Source organism: Cibotium barometz, chromosome 63 (assembly GCF_041138505.1).
Source record: "Cibotium barometz isolate CiBa-2024 chromosome 63, ASM4113850v1, whole genome shotgun sequence".
In the NCBI taxonomy this organism is placed as follows: Eukaryota; Viridiplantae; Streptophyta; class Polypodiopsida; order Cyatheales; family Cibotiaceae; genus Cibotium; species Cibotium barometz.
Window position 1 is genome coordinate 20,203,317 of NC_141108.1, and position 22,004 is coordinate 20,225,320.

At 38.1% G+C, this 22,004-nt stretch overlaps 1 protein-coding gene across 2 annotated transcripts; it reads left to right on the forward strand.

Annotated features, from left to right (window-relative positions):
- The first annotated feature begins 5,259 nt into the window (after nucleotides 1-5,259).
- Nucleotides 5,260-16,359, forward strand: LOC147603816 (uncharacterized). 2 transcript variants are annotated; one of them, XM_086796237.1, is made up of 3 exons: nucleotides 5,260-5,808; nucleotides 15,810-15,932; nucleotides 15,979-16,359. In XM_086796237.1, the coding sequence occupies exon 1, from the start codon at nucleotides 5,339-5,341 to the stop codon at nucleotides 5,753-5,755; it is 417 nt and encodes a 138-aa protein (XP_086652363.1). In that variant the 5' UTR covers nucleotides 5,260-5,338; the 3' UTR covers nucleotides 5,756-5,808; nucleotides 15,810-15,932; nucleotides 15,979-16,359. The 2 variants fall into 2 exon arrangements, with proteins under 2 accessions (XP_086652363.1, XP_086652362.1); XM_086796236.1 differs by having other exon boundaries at nucleotides 15,722-15,932; nucleotides 15,979-16,357.
- The last annotated feature ends 5,645 nt before the right edge of the window (nucleotides 16,360-22,004 follow it).

Sequence of the window (22,004 nt, forward strand, 5' to 3'; positions counted from 1 at the left end):
ACATGAAAATATACTAAAATGTGAAAAGTATCAAAAAGTCATTATTTTAGTAACCTCAAAAACTTCCTTCTATTTTGGGATATAAATATTAGAATGCATCTTGTAATCATTAGATAGCATAGAAGTTAGGAAGATATGACAAGAGTGAAGATTTTGAGGAAGTTATGACTACGAAACAACATAAGAAATTCACTTTTTGGGTATATATATGTATAAGGAGAGTTTTTTTATAAAAATAATAAAATTTTTTAAAAAGTTAAATTTTTGGGTACCCTTATGGCCGAAAATTAAACTCTTGAAAATGGTGATGCAACTTGCATCCTTAAAGACATTAAAAAATAGGTTTTTTGAATTGATGTATATTTGGGAGTTATGGTTTGAAAATGACATTAAAAAATAAAATTTTTAATGTGTGTATATATATATATATATATATATATATATATATGGGAGGAAAGTTTTACATAAAAATACATTAGAATGTGAAAAATATCAAAAAGTCATTTTTTAAGAGGACTCAATAAACTCTCTTCTATTTTTGGTATAAAATATTAGAATGCATCTTGCAATCATTAGATATCATAGAAGTTAGAAAGATATGACAAGATTGTTATGAGGTAGTTATGACTAAGAAATGATATAAAAAATTCACTTTTTGGGTTTATATATATATAAGGAAAAAAAATTTGATGGAAAAAATCAAAAAAATATTTTTTTAAAAAAGTCAATTTTTGGGTTCTTTTTATGGACGAAAATTAAAACCTTGGGAATGGTGATGCAACTTGCATCTAAAAGTAGTGGGTTAAAATATTCCAAAACTATAGACTATAAAAGTACGAAAAGCTAGTGAGAGAGTGGATAAAATGTAGATGGTAGGACCTAAAAAGTCTATAAAAAATAGGAGAATCATTTGCTTTGTCTCCCACTATGGGATCAAAATTAGCGTTTTTAATCAAAAGATTACTAAAAATTAAGATTTCTTATAAGGCCCATTTCATAGTCTAAATTTTTCCTAATGGAACATTGTAATGTGGTGCCATATTACCCAACTACATTATTGCTATGGAGTGCACACATGGATATACAAAGAGTGAAAAACTCTTTTTATCTCGCACTATCTATTGAAGTACGCAATGAAAACTGAGCCACTAGGAACATTGAATATTTCAATAGAGAGGATGCTACAAGGCTTGGACTACAAGGCCTCGACAAAGTGAAGTTAAATCTCATCAGCGGATGTCGAAAACCGACATCAACTACAGAAGCAACCTTGAGTTTCCTTCAAATACCAATAATCACAAAGAGCGATAGTGAGAAACACATAGACTCATCACCACTGAAGCTATGACAAACGTTGGTTTCATGCAAACAGAACATTGTCATGCATCCTATTGATTTGTACTGTGCACGACCAGCTTGGAGAACATCACTTTTTGCAACAAGCACAAAACATAAAAATTTGACAAAGACAACTTAGATCAACAGAAAACCAGTTGCATGATACATACAACAATGTTGTAAGAGAATGCAAAGTCTTGTTGGATTCACAGAATATCATCTAGGCCACCAAACATAAATTTCTTCTTCAACATCTTACTTCGAACAACGGCCTTTACGAATGAATCAGAGCTATTGTTTCTAGAAAACACATCGTCCCTGGGGATTCACTAATAATAAAGGGGACGTCACCTACGTGCATGAACCTTAAGAAAATGCCCTATATATGATCTAATAAAATGATAACGCCCCCCTATTTAAGCTTTATAAGGTACCTTTAAAAATGACTATGTTACCCTCGTTCCTTATATCTATGTTTTTTCTCTAGCATTTACACACTCCCTCTGCTTAGATTAAAGTATGTTACTTTGAACCTTATAGTAGCAAACATAAGTACTTCATGCATGCTACCAAGAAACATATGTTAAGTAATAGAAAATCATCAATGTAAATCACCACAACCTACTTGAATCATTATTGTGACATATCCTCAATGTTGCTATACCCCTGCTCATCCCCCCCTCCCCCACGAGGCCCCCTCCCCCTAACTTAAATTTAAGATTTAATATTCACCTAAATACATGGCCTTACCCCTACCTTATAAGCTTATGCCTCATTTCAAAAAAAACCCCTCTTGTACACTCACGTGATATCATAAGTTTTATAAGAGTGAATCCCCTAGGTAATTGTCATACTTTGTGGAATGCCAACTACGCCATCTTGTATTATTAGAGGAAGATCTTGAAATGTACGTAAGGGAGTACACACAATGGAACATGCTACTTTCTGACTAAATGGGCCACATGCTCAATTTAATGCAGCAAAAAGCTACGTTGAATCATGAAAACCCTCTGACAACAGCAAATGTAGAGCCCATGACCAATAAGGAACACAATCGGAACAAAATATTGTTCATGCTCCATGAGTTTTTCAAAGTTCAAAATGTAGCACTCACATCAGAGCAAGCAACAATCTACAGGCAATTGGCAATTACATGGAGTGGGCTACACATCATAACAGGAACATCGGGAGTAGAAAGAGTTTTCACATAAAATATTTGACATGCCAACTCATAAAAGAGAACAAAAGTGTCATATTAATAGCATCGTCTACTAGAGCTGCAGCTACAGGTCTTAGCAATAATGCTACAACAATCCATTACCAATTCAAAATCTCAACAAGATATTAGCAATACCCACTGTCTATACACCAAATAGATGAAAGGTTTATAAAAATCAAAGAAGACAACCTAATCATCATTGACGAGATGCCGATGCTAACTAAAATGACATTTGACATGGTTGTCTGTCGAATTGTTAACATCACAAACGATACACTTCTGAGCCCTTTCAAGGACAAGTTACTTCTCCTCTTCAGGGGGATTTGGCACAACTCCCACTAGTATGCAAGCATTCAATTGACCTATGCACGACATGCCAGATTACCCATTCGGCCCACATTGCACATGCATCAATGCACAACATGATGTTCTCTATGCACCATGCTAAGGATATCCCCTTGCTTGAATTCCTCCAAGCAATACGCCACAAGAAACCAACAAAATTAGAGATTCAAAGAACTCTTTCTGAGTGCATAGTACAAGAGGATGGTATAGAACAGTGCATTGACAACTAGACCACTATCCTTTGCACTCATAAGGAAGACTACAATGACGTAACGCTCACAAATTTGTACTCAAAAAAAGATATAGTCACCATCATCTTGAAAACCATTGGCCTCGATGAACTTGCCTGCAACACTAAATTGGCGATATCAACTTCAACGAAATACATAAATTAGAGTAGAAAACGGGGCATCATGCAGCATAGAGGAAATACTTGAATATCATAACGGAATAGTTACAACAATACACGTCAAAATTGACGTAGCACAATGCACAATGACAATACGTCGTATGAAGCATGCTGGAAGGGCCGTCAATGATATGTGGTACCACAAATCCATATTCCCATCATTAACATTAGCATATACCATTATAGGACATAAGGCACAAGGAGCAACACTCTTAAAAAAATTCCTCCTCATGATAAAAGAAGCATTTGCACTTGGACTAGCGTATGTGGTGTTATCACATATCATAGAACATCGACATTTGAAGATCCTATAGTTGCCCATGCTCGAAATGTTCATCCGAGACTTGAACAATCCTAAATTTAAGTACAATGCAAGCATTATATATCATTTTTCTTTGTTTGAACACAATACTCACTATACCACATGCACATAATTGGATTCTGCATTGTAATAATGATCTACACCCATTACTTTTTGTTCATTTATTGTCAGTTAACTTATATTCTTATACGTCAACTAGGTCCACACACCAAAGTCGTCAACAACAACAGCTATGGACAACAACAAGGTATGTTTTTTGAACACAATCATTCATGCAATCATTAATATAACAATGTACCACGTTTCCAACAGTAACATCAAAACATTTTTAACATGCAATAATTTGAATTATTAGAGAAAAATGTAACAACCACTCGACAACCCAAACGAAAGTCAAGCCCATCATGCTACATAACAGACCAAATGTGATTGGAAAACTTGACTGGAGATCAACTAGTAACATATATCAACGGATTTCTGAACTATACCAAGCTATGCTCATATATGAACAGCTGCACCAAACAACTAAGTGATGACAAGTAGAAAAACTAGAAGCCAACAACAACAACAGGTGAACCACTACCTAGCCTAGGAACCCTTCCACGAGAATTTCACATTCTCATTTTGCATTCAACTACAAGCATAGTTATACCAAGAGGATTAGAGCAACAAACAACAAATAACAGTAAAAGAAACAACAATTGACAAAGTCTATAACAACTTAAAAGGACATCCGACACATTGTACCAACTACTATTGTATGTACTCAGATCTTTCTTGAATACGTAAGTTTGTCTTTACAACATGCTCAATCAGCAACGATATCTTGACATCTCAGAATTTGGCAAAAGATTTATTGATTTTAAACAAGGTTATATCTTTGAATATTGTGTGTTAGTATGAAGTCAACTTCATGTTTTTTCGAGCACACTTGTACAGGCGGATAAGGCTATGAAGCATACTAGTTGCAATTAAAACTACCCTCATTCTTGGCTTTCTTAAAGGAGGCATGTAATGTATATACTATCTTTCACTTCCCCACTCTTTCACACATGAATTGAAGCATACACACAATGATCTAGAGCTTATATTAAAGAGAAGCTCACACTTGACCCATAAAAAACTACACTCTAAGAGAATTAATAAAAAACTACACTCTAAGAGAATTAATAAAAAGATCCTTCATAAACATATACAAAAGAAGAACTATGTAGTAGTGATAGATGTAGATAGTGGAGTTTGCTTTATAATTAGACTCATATTATCTTTAAGATATCATTCAATGCAAATGCTTGGATTGTCTGTTCTCACATTCTTCCTGTTGGATCTTATGGCCCTTGTAATCCGATTATCTCCTTGTACTTTCAATGTCTTCGCCTTGATGGCTTTGGTAGCTACTGTTGTCCATCCCTGCGAACCACCAAGCACCATGGTCTTCATGCTGCCATAAACCCTCTCTCTACTCTTGGCCTTACTTCACCAACTCGTTCTTCCTCCTTAATTTCTTCAAATTTTTCACAATTATTCACAATGGCTTCTCTTCTCTACCTATGTTGTTGTGATATAAGACCAATAAGGTCTTGCCACATGTCAAATGTCCACCCCCCACAGCCATGCAACGCATGTAACCGCCCAGCAGTTGTACATATTGTATCTCAAGTAATGAATAGATAGCTCCTATGCGTTCTGTGTGAAAGAAACAGGTATGCTTGCCTGCTGCAACTCTAATGTAGGGGGAGCTGAGGTTTTCCTCATGGTATCCCATGGGCTTTCGTTGCGGCCTGTGAGGACTCGCCCTGGGCTCCTCTTGCTGCTTGATGATGGCAACACTGATGCTGATGTGATGATGATGAAGCAAACAATGATTTTATGCCCCCCACACGGAGGACACAATGACCGAGAAGATGGCGATGATGAATTCGACCACAAAAGGCAAGTTAACAGAGCTCTTGCAACATCCGTAAATGAAGAAGAGAAAGGCAAAGGTGCTCTCCTGCCAAGTCAAGGAGTTGCAAAAATTAACCTGCAACAGCCCAAACATGAAGGGCACAAAGGAAAAGATGACTACGATGGTGCTTCCAGCAATGAAGTGCAGACACCGACCTGCAAATTGAAGGACTAAAAATTACAAAGAAACGAGCAACCTCCTGCCCGCAAATGAAGTAAAATATGATGGTGACTTCTGTCCCTTTTCTGCTGAAAAATTCAAGTTACTGAGCTCTATGCATGTCTTGCATGATCGTGATAATTGGCAGATCTCTTTAATCAAGCCCTTGTATGCTATAATTTTGAAGTCTGGCTGTGATAACCTAGCTTATGATCCTGTTATCATTAAGCATGCATATCCTCGGGTTGATCCAAAGGTAAAGAAGAAGACCTCTTCTTCTCTATATCACCATATGCACACCCTTTCACCCCGGTGAGCAAGGGGTTCTTTATGACGCTTTTGTCAACCAAGAAAAGGATGTTGCAAGCAAAGATGAAGGTGGTGATGCTGACAAACATGTTGCGGATCATGTAAATGAAAACAATAATTACGAGGACAATGATGAAGAAGATGCACTCTGTGGCTTGGAGCAGCTTTTGCCTATAATTGGGAACCACATTCAGCATTTTGTCCAATGTGATATTCAGCTTCATCTTTCTGAGATCCTCCCACAAGTCGTATTCCTTCACGGGGTTGGTGCTGTTAGTGGGGATACTCTGGCCTCTGTACACTTTTACTTCTTCCTCCTTTGCTTCTCTTTCTTTTTCCTGACCTTCCCTTGTGAGTTTTCCTATCCGGGTATACTCCAGATTTCTTTTCATTTTCTTGTAGGATGCTTCCATTACTCTGGGCTTTAATGGGCTCCAATTGGCACTTCGATATACTTTCTTCAATCATCTTATCGTTGTATAGTAGCTTCTTGCCTGTTCTTGACCAAGCTTGTCCTATCCAAATCCGTGTCAACATGCTCACTTAGGAACGGGCTTTCCTGTATTGTTCGCACCATTCCTTGCACACTCTGCACCAACTTGGTGATTTGCTCTTGAACCCTCTGTTGCCTTGCCCACTGTTCTGGTTTCTACCGTTGTTCCGGCTTGGAGTTCTTGCATGTCACCATCTTGACAAGTCCTTTGGAGCTTGGCGTCGCAACCATCACTACTAGTGGCTTTTCTTGTTGTTTTCCTGCCCATTGGTCAATTTCACCATATTGACTCCTGCATAAGTTTTTATTGGGTTTGCCTCTCTTTGCGGCCTTGCCTTTTGCAGTTCCTGCTGATGGCGTTGTAATATGGGACAATAATTTTATCTATGCCTTGGGGCTCTGCAGTAGTAGCATATCAGCTCGACTCCCCTCTGTTCGAATCTTCTATCTCCTCTTCCATATGGTATGTTATTTTGAGGCCCGGTGGTGACTTAGTTAACAGCTAGAATCTATTGCGGTTGACGCTGCTACCTTTCCACTACTCTTGGATTCCTGTTTTGAGTGTTGTAAAAACACGCGTGAGTTGTCTGGTTGCTCCTTCCGTAGATAACACATGGCTACTACGTGCTTTTCATCTAGCACTCTTTCTTTGTATGACCTTGGTTATTACACTTCATGCACCAGACTTCCGATCTCAATCCAGATTCTGTATGTCCTTCGACAAGATTGGCTAGGGCGGCCTTCAGTTCTTCTTAAATATCTAGTGCCTTCTTCCTACCTTTCTTCTTTCGGGGCTTTCGCTCTTCAACATCCAACTCCTAACTAGAATCTGATTCTGAGGTGTCTTCTCTAGAATCCAACTTAGAAGTTTCTTCCTCCTTTCTTTTGTCTTTCTTTTTCTACTTGGGGTCTTTGCTTGTCTGCTTCAAGATCTCCTCAGCTCTGGTTGCCTCCCACCACCACCACTTGTTCAAAGGTGAGTGTCTCTAAATCATACAAGTCTACCACCGTCCTGAGATTTTTCCATAGTCCTCTCACAAACCACTGGCTCAGTGTGGTTGGGGCAGGTTTGTTGGGTTGATTCAAATGCATTAGTAGTGCTCAGAATTCTACTGCATAATCCTCTATTGGCCTCTTCTTCTGAGGAGTCAACCTCTTCAGCTTTTCCAATACTTTTGTGATGGTCTTGTCTCTCTTGAAGCTTTCTTTAATTTTTCAAATGTCTGGAAGTGCTCCAGACCATATTGTGCGTGCCAGCTCTGGTGGCCTTGCTACCCACAGTTGTCATAAAGTACTCTGTCTTTTGTGCAGCAATGGAGCTCGGGTGGCCAAGAATGTGGTCTCAAAGGCGAAGATGTGAGCATCTAAATCCTCCTCACTCTTGCCCTTAAACTTTGCGTATTTGAGAGACATCCTTTTCCCATAGCTACTGGTTCTTCTTCTTCTTGATCTTCATGTCTCTTGTTTTGAAGCTCCTGGTGCTCTCCCTCTTGATTTCTGAGAGGTTCCTGATTTTACATTTCTTACTAGCGCGAAATTCCTTTCAGTAATCTTCTTGGATGATGCGGTCGCCCTTCACTCCTTGCAGCTTTTGGACTGTCTGCGACGGTACCGCATGTTGTATTTGAGCTTTCTTCATTTTCAATGCACTGTCTATTGCACTTCTATGACTCCCTTGTGAACATACTCGACATAAGTACGTGGAAACTTCCTCTCTTGATCTACCCCAAATAGCTTTTCTATTCAAACGTGTTGTGTATGACTAACCTTACAACTAGCCTCTACCTTCATACTCCCCTTCTTGGCATAACAATTCCCCAGCAGGATCGCTAAAAGTGTCAGTGTTAGTCAAGACCCGGCACTTACGTGGTTGCGGACCACCTAGTCGGCACTTGAAGAGCAGTGACTAATGCAACTGTTCCCAATGTGATAAGCCAACATTGGCACATTGAGCTACCTTTCTACCTAAGCTTGGGGAGTTATTCATGATTGCAAGCAGGTTAGTTCTTAGGTCCGCTTTTAGAGTGCTGCAAGTGTTTAAACTACAATGAAGGTGAAGGAGTTTGGAGAAGTACCCTCTGGTTGTATTCCTTCAAACTACTTGAGAGCTTCTTCACTATGGCCATGTTGGGCATAACCAACAGAGGCAGCACGGTTCAAGAGACAACATCTCGCACTGGTAGCATGTCAAATACTTGTTGTGTTTTGTCGAGCATGCCACAGTTGGCATATAGATTAACCAAGGTAGTGCACAAGACTTCGCTCTTCCATAACCCCTTTCTTTCAATTTCCCTATGTAGTTCTTCTCCCTTTTCCGTGGCACCTAGGCTTGTAAAAGCGTTCAGGATGCAAACAAGTGTAGATGCGTTTGGAGAAATACCTTCTAATTTCATCTGTTCAAAATAGTTAAAAGCTTCCTCACAATATCCATGCTAAGCATAACCAGCAACTAAAATAGTCCATTAGACTACATTACGGAGAGGAAGTCTATTAAACACTTCTTATGCTTTTTCAAAGAGGCCAAATTTGGTATACAGGTCCACTAAGGCACTGCCAACAAAAACATTTCTTTCGGACAACCCCTTTCTTTCAACCTCGGCTTGTATCTCTTGTGCCTTGTCTACGGCTCCCAAGCTGCCACAAGCTTTCAAGCCACAACAAACAAAGGTGACTGCATTTGGTGAGACTCCCTATCCTTGCATTAATGTAAGACACTGCAATGCTTCTTCCACAAGCCCATTTTTCTACTACAGAGCGCGCTGCTTGTTGCTGATGAGGAGGTAAACATCTGTTGCGCTGGGTTCCAAAACTCATCCTCTATGCGGTGGCAATGGCTCTAAAGCCCTAATATAAAGCTTATAAACCTTATTAAAAGGCTTAACAAGCCTTTGCACTTCTTTTCTAGTCGCCAACTGCCTTCTCGTCGTCATGTACCCGCGGCTCGCCTCAGTCACCAGCAGCAGCTGAGCATCGCCTACATTAGCACTGTCGATAAGCCACGTCATCGCCACCTTCTAAAGCTATTCATCACCCCGTTGAGAATGCACACTGCGTGCCATCTCCACCAGCATGTAAGGATTAACCATTAGCCTTAATTTTTTTCCCCTTTTTGTGTGTGTAAAAGGTCTTCAATAAGAGTGTGTTCATAGCGATTCTTCAAGCATTTGCTTTTGCAATAATTAAGCTTTGTTTTTTCTCTCTTGTTTTGGGACATCCGGTTGTAAAGCTTTTGCAATAATTAAGCTTTGTTTTTTCTCTCTTGTTTTGGAACATCCGGTTGTAAAGGAGCTAGACATTGCTCTTACCATTCCATAAGGCAAGTAGTAAGACCTCTCCTACCTTCCCATCATCATCATGCCGAAAGATACATATGTCACACTGACAAGTTCGATGGAGAAGAGTTTCACACTTGGCAAGTCCAATGCTCTCATGGACAAAGGTTTGTGCCCTTGGTGAAAGACACGAAGGTGGTGGATTTGATGATTCCAAAGTTGTGGAAGATGGTGAACGAGCTCAGTTCATTATAGCTTTAAATATGGACAAAAAGCTCATCCATCATGTGGCTAAGGTAACGTGGGATGAGATGGCAAAGTTGTATGGAGCAAAGGGCAAGCACTCTTGTATCTCTCTCAAGGTGAAATTTTTTAGCATTGAAATGAAGAGTGGAGAGTCCCTTGGAGGCTTCATAAGCAACATGAAGAGCATAATGGGACAACTTATAAGCATTGATGCAAGAATCAAAGAGGAGAACACCGTGGGGCGGTTCTTCTCAAGGCAATGCCCGATGAGTTCTCTAACCTCGTCACCACCCTAAAGCACCTTCCCAACCCTACCTTCGAAGGCATCGAGGCGGCTCTCCTTGAAGAAGATCAATGACTACGTTGTGTGAAGAATGGAGGATCTACATCGATTTCTCCTACTACGTGAAATGAGACTCTTGTCATAAAGCATAACATTAAATGCTCTTATTGTAACAAAAAAGGGCATATGGTCGATCAATGTTTCAAAAGGTATTCCCATTAGCTCAAATGTAGTAAGTGTGGAGAGCAAGGGCACACTACTTCAAGGTGTCGACAACATGCCTCTAAAACAAGAGGCGGGAAACTTTGTATCCAATACCTCTACTCCTAAAATGAGGGAGTAGTGTTGTAATAAGCACACATTGTAACTCACAAGCTAATTCTTGTACAAGACTATGTTATAAAGGCTTTTCTCTTTGTTTTTGGTGTATGAGTATGTCTAATGCCTTCCCATGTCCCATGGTTAGCATTGAGGCGGGGTGTTGAAATTGTTGTATGCTCATGTTGAGATAAGGGGGGTGTGTGTGTGTGTGTGTATGTGTGTGTAGAAAACCATCTCATGTTGAGATAAGGTTTGTGTGTATCAAACCCTAGCCTATAAGCTATAAAGAGATCAACTCTATCTCATATGGTGTGAGAGGAGAAAGGCACTTGTTAAGTCTTATTTTTAGAAAAAGCAATCCATAAGTTTTTTGCTATATGTATCTATCTCCACATAATATCTATCGTGTGTTGCTGGGCTTGATCTTATCCACTTTCTTATCAACCAAAAACCCGTCTAAGAAGATATAAGCTTCTTTTTTATATACTCTTTTGAGCATATGTTTAGTGTATAATGATGGGTAATGGGGTCTCTCACTAAACATGTACTCTTTTGAGCACATGTTTAGTGTATGATAATGGATAATGGTCCCTCACCTTTACCTTTTTCAAGTTCACGTATATGTGGATCTTACCATTCTTCTTTTATAGATGAGATGAAGTGGAATCGTGTGCTTGCAGACTTTTGGATGGACTCCTATAACATCTCAATAACTCCAAGTGAACACATCTCTATATTCCTTGAGTAGCTTTGTTAATTTGATTTCCTCCTTGGTGGGAGAGTCTGTAGAGATCCAAACCTTTTTAGGTTCTTCCCTAAGCTATGCTAGGTCAATTTGTTTAGCATCCTCAAGTGCATCATAAGACACATCTAGCTCTTCCCTGTGCTAGGTTAATTTGTTTAGCATTTTGGAGTCCATCAATAAGACACATCTGGTTTCTTTGGTCTCTCTTTTTGTTCTTGGTGCACACAACTTTCTATTTTCAATCTTGTAGTTCCTGAAATGTGGGGGGACTTGCCTCCCTAGTACCCTTTCTTGGTCCCTATCCTCGAAACTAACCCTTTGGGATTCTTCTTTGATTTATCTCTCTTGTATAGCTTTGCTTCATCTTCTCCATCCAAACTTGAATGTCCTTTTGGAGCCAATTGATGTTGAATCCTTGGGATTATCATATATTCTAGGGGTTTAGCAATCTAAGGATATTAATTTCAAGGCATCAAAGCTTGACTTCTTTGGAGATCCTTCCACCATGAGAACATAATTCCTCGGTGGCGCTCTCCAAGCTATGATGCATTATTATTGCAAATAATGTTCTTCATCATCGAGTAGTTCTAATCTGGATTGCTTTTTTTAGTTTTTTTTGGAGAGATTTTCTCCTTTCAAAGGTATTATAAGAGGAGTGCCTAGTGTTCTGCTAACACTTTCTCATCCTTCTCAACATCATCTACCCATCTCTAGGCATAGCTTGGGCTTGAAGCCTGCACTAATGCTAACACCTCTAAGCGGGATGATTATGTCCTCCTTGGAAGACATTTCTTTTCCCTTTGTATTTATCATTACTCAACTTTTAGGTGATGAAACCCCTTTTGTTTTTGAGACTCTATGGAAGCTATAATTATGATTGAAATGTGCTGTCATTTATATGTTTATCACAAAACTAGGTTCTTGTGGTTCTTGGACAAGTAGAAATTATTGTAGCCAGCATATGCATCCAATTTTTCTCCTCATCAAGGTCTAGCAAAGTGATGGAATTTTCCTCCTCATGCAAGCGATGGAAGTTTCTTCCTCATGCTCACACTTTTTACAACTATGTCCATTCACATGACACGTGTTTACAATTTTTGAATGTGCTTCCGTATATCAAACCCTAATTCATCGGAGGTAGATGCCATCTCTTCCCAATATATAGATTAACATCATTTTACGCATAAATGAGTATCCAAGAATCACATCGTAATTTGTGGGCCTTCTAGATTTTACAACAATAGCAACAACCATATGCCCATAGGCTATGCCACATGACATCACTTGTACCTGTTTTAGAATTCCTATATGGGTGTTCCTAAGTTTCCATCGAGTAATTTAAGGAAAATCTTTGAAGTTTTGAGGGGCATACTCCCCCATCTTTGCCACATATCTTTGGTGGCTATGCTCATTCCTGCTCCGCGATCTAGGATTGTAGTGGCATTCATTACTTTGATTAGAATGGTAGCATTCATTTCACCTTCAAAATACTTACCCACTATACTAACGTGTATGTCTTTGTACAATTTCCTTGGGTTTTCCTTTTTGGGGGGGGGGGGGGGTTGCTCTCATTTAAGTCCCCTAATGGTTTAGGCTAATTTCTCATCCATTGATGGACTTTATTTTAGGTCTCTGGTTAGTCATATTAGGGGAAGAGAGGATTTCTCTCAAGGCACTCGTTTCTTTTTTAAATCTCTGGCCTTATATCAATATTGTCGATGGTCACAAACTCATCTCATCTAAGTTGATGTACAAAGGCATGGTGTTTGTAATGCATTTATTTTTGTGTCATGACACAAAAAGAGTTTTTTTTATGTCATGGTCTCTATAATGAGTTTCTTTTTGTGTCATGACACAAATGTATGGTCTATATAATGATTTTCTTTTTGTATCGTGACACAAAATCATGGACTCTATAATGAGTTTCTTTTTGTGTCGTCACACCCATGCCCATTTAGACACATTCCCTTTTGTGTTCTCTTCTAGCATTGATTCCCTGAGTGCAAGTTGCCTCTTGTGAATCATTCGTTCCCTCAAGATGTGATCATGTAATGCTCTCAGCTTTTGCATCTTCTCTAGGCTCTAAGGTTTGTTATGTTTTGTTATGTGATCATCTAATGCTCTCAGCTTTTTGCATCTTCTTTGGGCTCTAAGGGTTTGTTATGGAATTCTTCTTTGTTTTAAGATCATTTAGTGCTTCTTGAGTTTTTAATTATTATTTGGAGTGGCCTTTCAATAGTCTATCTTTTTTTTATTCTTGTCTTGAGACACTACCTTCATGGGATATACTTCTAAGACTAGCTCTAAAAGTCCCGGTGTAGGAATTTTGTGTGGACACACAACAAGATAGGTCCCTCTATTTCTAGTTGGATCTGTTGCACTACTTTCTTTGATTTTCTTAGCCTCAAGATCTCCTCTCTTAGATTATGGTATTCTTGTAGTTCCTTTGGAAGAGGTTCATCATGTTTAGGTCTTGGCTTGTATCATCCTTCCCCATTGCCTTCTTGGCCATTTCTAAGAGTTCATACATTTGATCCATCAACATTGGTTCATCACTACTTTTCATCCCCCTTATGCCTTATCCATAGTGATTTGAATCATAGGTTGTGGAATATCTTTAATTTTAATATCGCTAAGATCATCCTTTGGATCTTTGATTTTTATGCACCTCTCATCTCTATGAGCTTGTGATGATTTTTGGGCTTTGTCCCAAAGTTCTTCTATTCTATAAGTTTTAGGATTGGCCCATCTAGGTTTTGTAGTCTTCATTTAAGGTGACTTAAGTGGAGGAATTAGGAATATCCTCAACCTCAAAATACCCTAGAAGGTCTGTTGGATCTTCTCTTTGGTTTCTTTCACTCCCTTTGGACTCTAGGAAGTCCTTGGTCTAATTAGTTTAGTTTGTTGCCAATGTTATTCCCTTTTCCTTTGTTACGTTCCCTGCTTCTTCTTTTTCCTTTTTTCTCTTAGGGGATTTTGATACCGATAATGTCATGGACATAGCTACGTGATCTTACAATTGCTTAGCTTGAGCCCGTGTCTCACAACCTTCAAATGGAACTTCCTTTTCTTCATCCAAAGAAGACGACGATCACATTACACTTATAATTCCCAATCTAATGGTGCATTCATTCAAGGATTTGGATTTTCTAGCTTAAGAGGGAAGTCTCACTAATCAAATGATCATGCAGCATTTTGTACACCATCTATCCAGTGGTGGCGACATCTAAGATGGTTCTCATTGGGAAGTTAGCCACTCTATGAGTGTCTTAACATATGAAGAATGCTAAGGTAGCTCACATTGGTGCATTGATATCCCTTGCTTGGTAATAAGGTCCTAATAGTATTTGCATTAATGTTGTCTAGTATCAAGTGTCCTAGCTGGGCCACAAGGTGCTCACTCCTTGTGGGCTTCTAACCATTGAGTCAGGATATTCCACATAGAATCTAAAGGGTTAGGAGGTTCTCTATGATAGGCTCAGTCTCAAAGAGTCTTGGCAGGGCTGGTTGAGGTGGTAACACTAGAGGTGGAATCTCTGTCTCATAAGTTCCTTGGTAAGGTGGTTGAGGTGGTAAAACACTAGAGGTGGAATATTTGTGTCTCATAGGTTCCTTGTGAGGTGGTTGAGGTTCCTAATTGAGGTGGTAATACGCAAGAGGTGGAATTTTCGTGTCTCATAGGTTCCTGATTGAGGTGGTAAAACACTAGAGGTGGAATCTCCATGTCTCATAGGTTCCAAGGGGGGACAACGATTTCTCTTGTGCAACTTTCTTCGTCTCTTAATTTCTTACCCTCTTGCTTGTTTGTGGTATGTATGCCTATGAGAATGCTTGTGGTCCAAATGCATGTGGTGTGTTGAGTGTGTGTGCTAGATAGCTTGAAGACCTCACCAAGGATACCTGAAAATGGAGGCTTTTAACTTGTTTGCGGTTTTAACTGAGAGCTATGATGTCCCGTCGAACTTGCAATGATTTACATTACATTAGTTATGTGTCTGATGTATGTTTCTTAAAATCACGTCTTTCTGTTTGGACATTGTATTCATGTGATATATATGTGTATGATGTATGTTTCTTAAAATCACGTCTTGAAATAACTGTTTGGACATTGTATTCATGTGATATATATGTGTCTGATATATGTTTCTTAAAATCGCGTCTTGAAATAACTGTTTGGACATTGTATTCATGTGATATATATGTGTATGATGTATATTGCTGGAATTCATCTCTAAAACAACTATTTGGATGATATATTCATGTGATATATATGTGTTGTTTGTTTATGGAAGCTTATGAATGTATCACATAGGTTCATAAATTACCATGTGGATTTCATCTCACGAGGTGTGTCACACAAAGGTGGTCCTCTACGACCTTGACCCCTCGGTCAAACGTAGGTATGCTCCTAGCATGATTAGTGTGATGGACAAGGAAGCGGCTTCGCGTGATTCAAGTCGGGTGGTTCTTGGTGGCTAGGTATGGGACTAGACATACATGGCCCCTAACGCGGGTAATGGAGTGTGCTACCTTCTAGGATAGGCGACAAATGGTAGAAATGACTATTAGGATAGTGTGATTTCAAATTATGGTGGATGTGAGACATGTGGGCTCCTCCATACGTTGGTCCACACAATAGATATCCAAGCCATTAAGCATGTCCTCTTATTTGAGGATCATAATCATGGTTTGTGATGCAATGAGATATTATGATGATGTTGTGACACTATGATTTGTTACTTAGTGATATTTTATTATGATTATTGTTTTATGGACACATGAAACTTATAGATGTTATGTGAAAAATCTATTATGATTTGTTTTTATAAAAAGAATTATTTTTAGAGGAGTGTGTGTGTGAACTCTACTAAGTGGTGCGTGTAAGTTAAATGGAAATTACAATCATGGGTGTGTGAGTTCACACCGGTTTCATAGGCCCCCTTGGTGGTCAAGTAGAAGGCTAGACCCATGGGATTAGACGGGCTAGGCTGAATCTATGTGATTGGTCTAAGTAGAAAAGAATCAAACTCTGGAAAGTGGGTGACAAGGTGGACACAAGCTTGTAGGTACTTTTCAAAAAAAAGAAACCAAATTATATCTTAGAATGAGTTAACTTAGGGAGAATAAATTAGATTTAGAGTTATGAAAAGGATAGAGAAGCTACCTTCATTAATCGAGGAGTTTTGACATCTTGTTGAGCCTCGAGGAGCCACTCGATGTGACTTTCTTATGAGAATTATAAAGGGCAACACCTAGTGGAATCATATACATTTCCTCACGTAAGGATTTTCCAATTAGACCTTGGAGAGCTATTGGGATAGCTAAGCATTGGGACATTGTGATATGAGGCCCCGAGTAAGTTCCTCTAATCCTTAGTGTAGTTTTGCTGCCAGATTATTGTGTAAATAGAGGGGTAGGGATCTCACAAAAAGGCACCATGTTAGAATATAGTCTATAACATTCCATGGGTAGAATATGGTCTATAATATTACAGAATAATGTCAAGTGCACCACCAAGCAAACCAAGAATATTTCTTCTTCATTATATGGGGATAGGAAGAATGCTTCATCAATGATACAAAGATACAAACAATGGTTCCTGAACAATGAAGGATGCATTGAATTTCTAAATGTTGTAACTGAAAGGTCTAACATTCCTCCATGATGGAATATGGTCTACATCATTACAAAATAATGTCAAGTGTATCATTAACACTTTGAAACACCAAACAAAATGAGAATATATCTTCTTCATTATGTGGAATATGGTCTACATCATTACAAAATAATGCCGTGTATCATTAACACTTTGAAACACCAAGCAAACTAAGAATATTCCTTCTTCATTATGGTGGGATAGGAAGAATGCTTCATCCATGATAATACAAATAAATATGATAGAAAGAAGTTGTATAGGCATGATAAGATGGGAGTTCAAGCAATGTTTACACCATTGTTAAAGGTATGGAATTTGTGTAAAGGTTATTTCTCACAGTGGAATACAAGTCACACAGTTTTCATTGATTCCTCATTGATGATAGCCCTTGCAAAGGATTTTTGAGTCCTTTTGAAAATTACATCTTTACATTATCTACATCATTGAGAGGTTCATATTGATGCTTCTACTTTTTCAATTGCACGTGTGTGTGCTGGCACAGCCTGGTGAACACAATATAGATTTTCATATAAGTTTTCCTATAGAACTTATCAAAAAGCTTGTGTTGGCACAACATAGTGAACACAATATGGATTTTTTGACAAGTTTTAGAACTGCCGAGGCTTGAGCTACTTGAAGAAAAGCTTGGAGATGGCATGATATCCTTTCCTACTTATTCCAATTGTATCAGAAGGCTCCACCACCTCATCTGGCTTAACCAAGTCATGAAAATCTTACAAGACTTCTTTTATAACCATTTATCAAAGGTTTGAACTATATCAGAAGCCTCCACCACCTCATCTAGCTTAACCAAGTCATGAAAATCTTACAAGACTTCTTTTGTAACCATTTACCAAAAATTTGAACTACTTGAAAGCTTAAACAACTTAATCAAATCAATTTTATCAAAGGTTTAAACGACTTAGAAGCTTTAGCAACTTAATCCAATCAATTTTACATATTGAAGACTTAACCATAGAGATTATGTCACCTGATTCTGAAGGCTAAAGCCTCACCATCTTGAAGTGGTCAAAATTATCTATAAAAAAGATTGATTGACCAAAAATTGTATTATTTTGCCGTTACATACCCTTGACATAACATATGTGGTGTTTCATTAGCTCAAAGTGGTTGAAATGTATCCATATTACATGATACTTATGAACCACAACTATTAGAAGGCCTCCAAACTAGCACCACATTACAACTTGATGACATACAAAACTTTTCCAGAGCAACTGGAGCATTAGGGCCAATGTGGAAAAAACATGGGCATTATAAGGAATGTCTTGAGAGAGTGATTAAGTTAATTAATTAAGGGTGAAATGATCCCTTTATTAAGTGATTCCACCATGTAACTAACCTAAAAAGTGCCCTCTTATCCCTCTATTTGGAGCCTAGTGCTACCTAAGTTTTTGGCCCACTACTTGGATTTGACTTTTCTATCATTATGCAAATAGCCCCCCCCCCCCCCCCCCCCCCCCCCCCCCCCCCCCCCCCCCGATTCATGATTTTTGGAGGGGAAAAGGTTTCATCCCTCTCCTCCCTCCCATCCCCACACTACCTCTCTCTCTCTCTCTCTCTCTCTCTCTCTCTCTCTCTCTCTCTCTCTCTCTCTCTCTCATTTTTGACCATTTCTTCTCCCTCTTCTTTCTGCTCTCTCTCCTTAGAAACCTATTCATAGCAACATTCTATGGCATCCAAGAGTTTTTTTCTCTCTTTCATTTCCCACCATTTCTTGACTCTCTTCTTTCATCCATAGCTCTCTCTCATTTTCTATATAGCACTCCGTGACTACTTTATAATATTATATTGCTATATATAGTGTTGTGCTATTAGGGAATGCTATATGTAATGATTTTTATAAATAGTGTTGTAAAGTTGTTACAGAATGCTATACATAATGTTTTGTAGCAATTAATAAGTCCTAATAGTAGTGAATGCTAAGGAGTTAGATAGCACCATAAGGCACTTACACCGTGCTATTTAGTAGTCATCAGTCACACTGCTATGAAGCACTCATTGACCTGCTGTGTAGTAGTAGCTTCTTTACAATGATTTATCATAGCTAAGTAGCATAATAAAGCACTTACTTCCTACTATATAGTAGCCATGCACTACTATTAAGCACTCATAGACTGCTATCAAGTGTTATATAACACTTCTTCACTACTTTACAACACTATATGATATGTTATAGCAAAGGGTGATTTACAAAGGGCAAAGGGTGATTTACAAAGGTCTTAGACTGCTATCAAGTGTTATATAACACTTCTTCACTACTTTACAACACTATATGATATGTTATAGCAAAGGCTTGATAGCACTCATAGACTGCTATCAAGTGTTATATAACACTTCTTCACTACTTTACAACACTATATGATATGTTATAGCAAAGGGTGATTTCTATATAGTAGTATATAGTATTGTAAATCAATTCCTCACTGCTTTACAACACTATATGATGTGTTCTTAAAGAGGCTGATTGTTATATAGTAGTATATAGTATTATAAAGTAGTGAGGTAATGCTATATAAGACTTTATAGTAGTTTGAATTCTTCTTGAAGCAGTTAGTGATGAGTGCTATAAAGCAGTTAGTGACAAGGCTATATAGCACTATATAACATTTACTACATCCTATATAACTCATTGTAATTAAGCACTCATCGATTTTTATACAGTGCTATATATTGATAGTATTGTAAAGCAATGAGAGAATGATATATAGCACTTTATAACAATATATGAGAGAGTGATAAGTGCTTGAAGCAGTTAGTGACAAGGCTATATAGCACTATATAATAGTCTATGATGTGAGTGCTTGAAGCAGTTAGTGACAAGGCTATATAGCATTATACTACATTTACTACATCCTATATAATAGTCACTCATTGTAATTAAGCACTCATCGATTGTTATACAGTGCTATATAGTGCTCCTTAACTGCTTTACAACACAATATACTGCTATATAGCATTAACTTAATAGCACGAGTGATAAAAAAGAGTCCCTTGGCTCATATCTCATGTATGCAGATTCACGTGTCCAAGTTCACGTATGTAAGCTCATACCTTTTTTGTATAAATATGACTCAGAACTTTCCTTGTATGAAATAGAACTACCTAGGGCACCAAAATTTAGGAACTGGGCTTATGACAGGATTCGTGTGCACTTATTAAGTATTAATTATACATTAATTTTCCAATAAATATGACAGACAAAAAATTTTCGTGGAATTTGTAGCTGGTACAGAAATTATAATAAGAAACTCTTCTAAGGACATGGGTAGGTGTATCTGTACAGGTCTTTATGGCTATAATTTTTGGTCCATATTATATTAGGTATAGCTTGGAATTTGTAGGTGGTATTATATAATAAGAAAATCTTCCAAGGACATGGGTAGGTGTGTCCATACGGGTTTTTATGGCATTAATATTTGGTCCATATTATATTAGGTATACCTACCTATTGGCTCACCTCTCTAGGCTTACATCTACACGTTCATGTGCTCAAGCTTACATGTCCAAACTCACAGCTCACATGTCTAGGCTCACGGCTCACATCTCCATGCTCACATGTCTAGATTCACGTCTTTTTATGTGGGACTCTATGCTCTCGTCCCCTACCCGAGAGTTGGTTTAACCTAGTTTTTGATGGTTTTATGATTTTTTGGACTTAATAGAATGCGATATCTTAATTGTAATTAATGGTTGTGACATAACTAATTAAGTTTTTAAAATTTATTTTTAAATGGTTTGCATGCTTTTACTCTACCAATTTCATAATGCATAAACAAACAATGAAAATTTTATGAAATGCATGAATGAAAATTGATAATTTCACTTTAATTTGACCTAATGGAGCTCAATGCTCATGTTTTGGGAGTAGAGTCCACTCCTAATCATAATTACTAAGCTAATTCTTGGATCAAAGCAATAAAATCTAAGCCTCTGAGGTTCTAAATTTATGTAAATCACCAAAAAACAAGGTTTTTCCCTACCAATAGATAAAGGACAATGCCCTAATGTAAAATAAACACCAAATCAAAATCAAAATAAACACCAAATCAAAATCAAACACAACAAAACACATCCAATGCTCCAAAACCATGTGTTTTTTGGAGTGTGACTCCTAATCAAACATTGGGCAATATTGGGTGATCCCAATGGCTTAGAATGGACGAAAATACAAAGGTACGCTAGTCCTCGACAGCAGGAATGGACGAAAATACAAAGGTACGCTAGTCCTCGACAGCAGCAATTCAAAAGCATACAAGTAAGCAAGAAGAGGAAAGAAGGAGAGCTCACAAGAAAACTATTGCAAGGGAATGCATATCTTGCTTGTTGTCAAAAATCACATATAGAAATGACTAGTTTTCATACTAGGCTAGCCAAACTTAAAAATGATGTGGTCTCTATCACTACAAATGACGAGTTTTTACTCCAGGCTGGCCAAACTTAAAAATGGACCGACCTCTAATCTTAAGCAACTATGTACGCTAAGTTTGTACTTTCACTATTTGATAATAAGTGTTGTTAAAGCTACTTTATATCTTCCAGCACCATCTTACAAGTGACCATTCAAGCACTTAATATGGCAAAGCACCTTACGGTAGGTCGGACAGGTGAAACCGTATTAACCAATAGAGTGGTCGACAACATTGTTAGCTTAGAATAGAGCCAAACTCTCACACAAACAATGCTGAAAGAAAAGAACATGAGGGTGTAGAGTGTGAGGTAGAATGACTAGCTCAAAGGGGAGAAAGATGAACCTCTATGCAAGTACAAAGAAGAAATTACAAATGAGCACCAACCCTAAACAATGGATGTGGTCACTCGTATACTAGCTAACCCTAAGATGTCCATTGACACATGGATGGCCATTGGAAAAACCTCTGTGAGAAAAAAGTGACCATGGAATTAGTACATAGATGTG

What these genes read in the sequence shown, in the direction of transcription:
- LOC147603816 (XM_086796237.1), top strand. Translation starts at nt 5,339, where the DNA reads ATGCTTGCCTGCTGCAACTCTAATGTAGGGGGAGCTGAGGTTTTCCTC.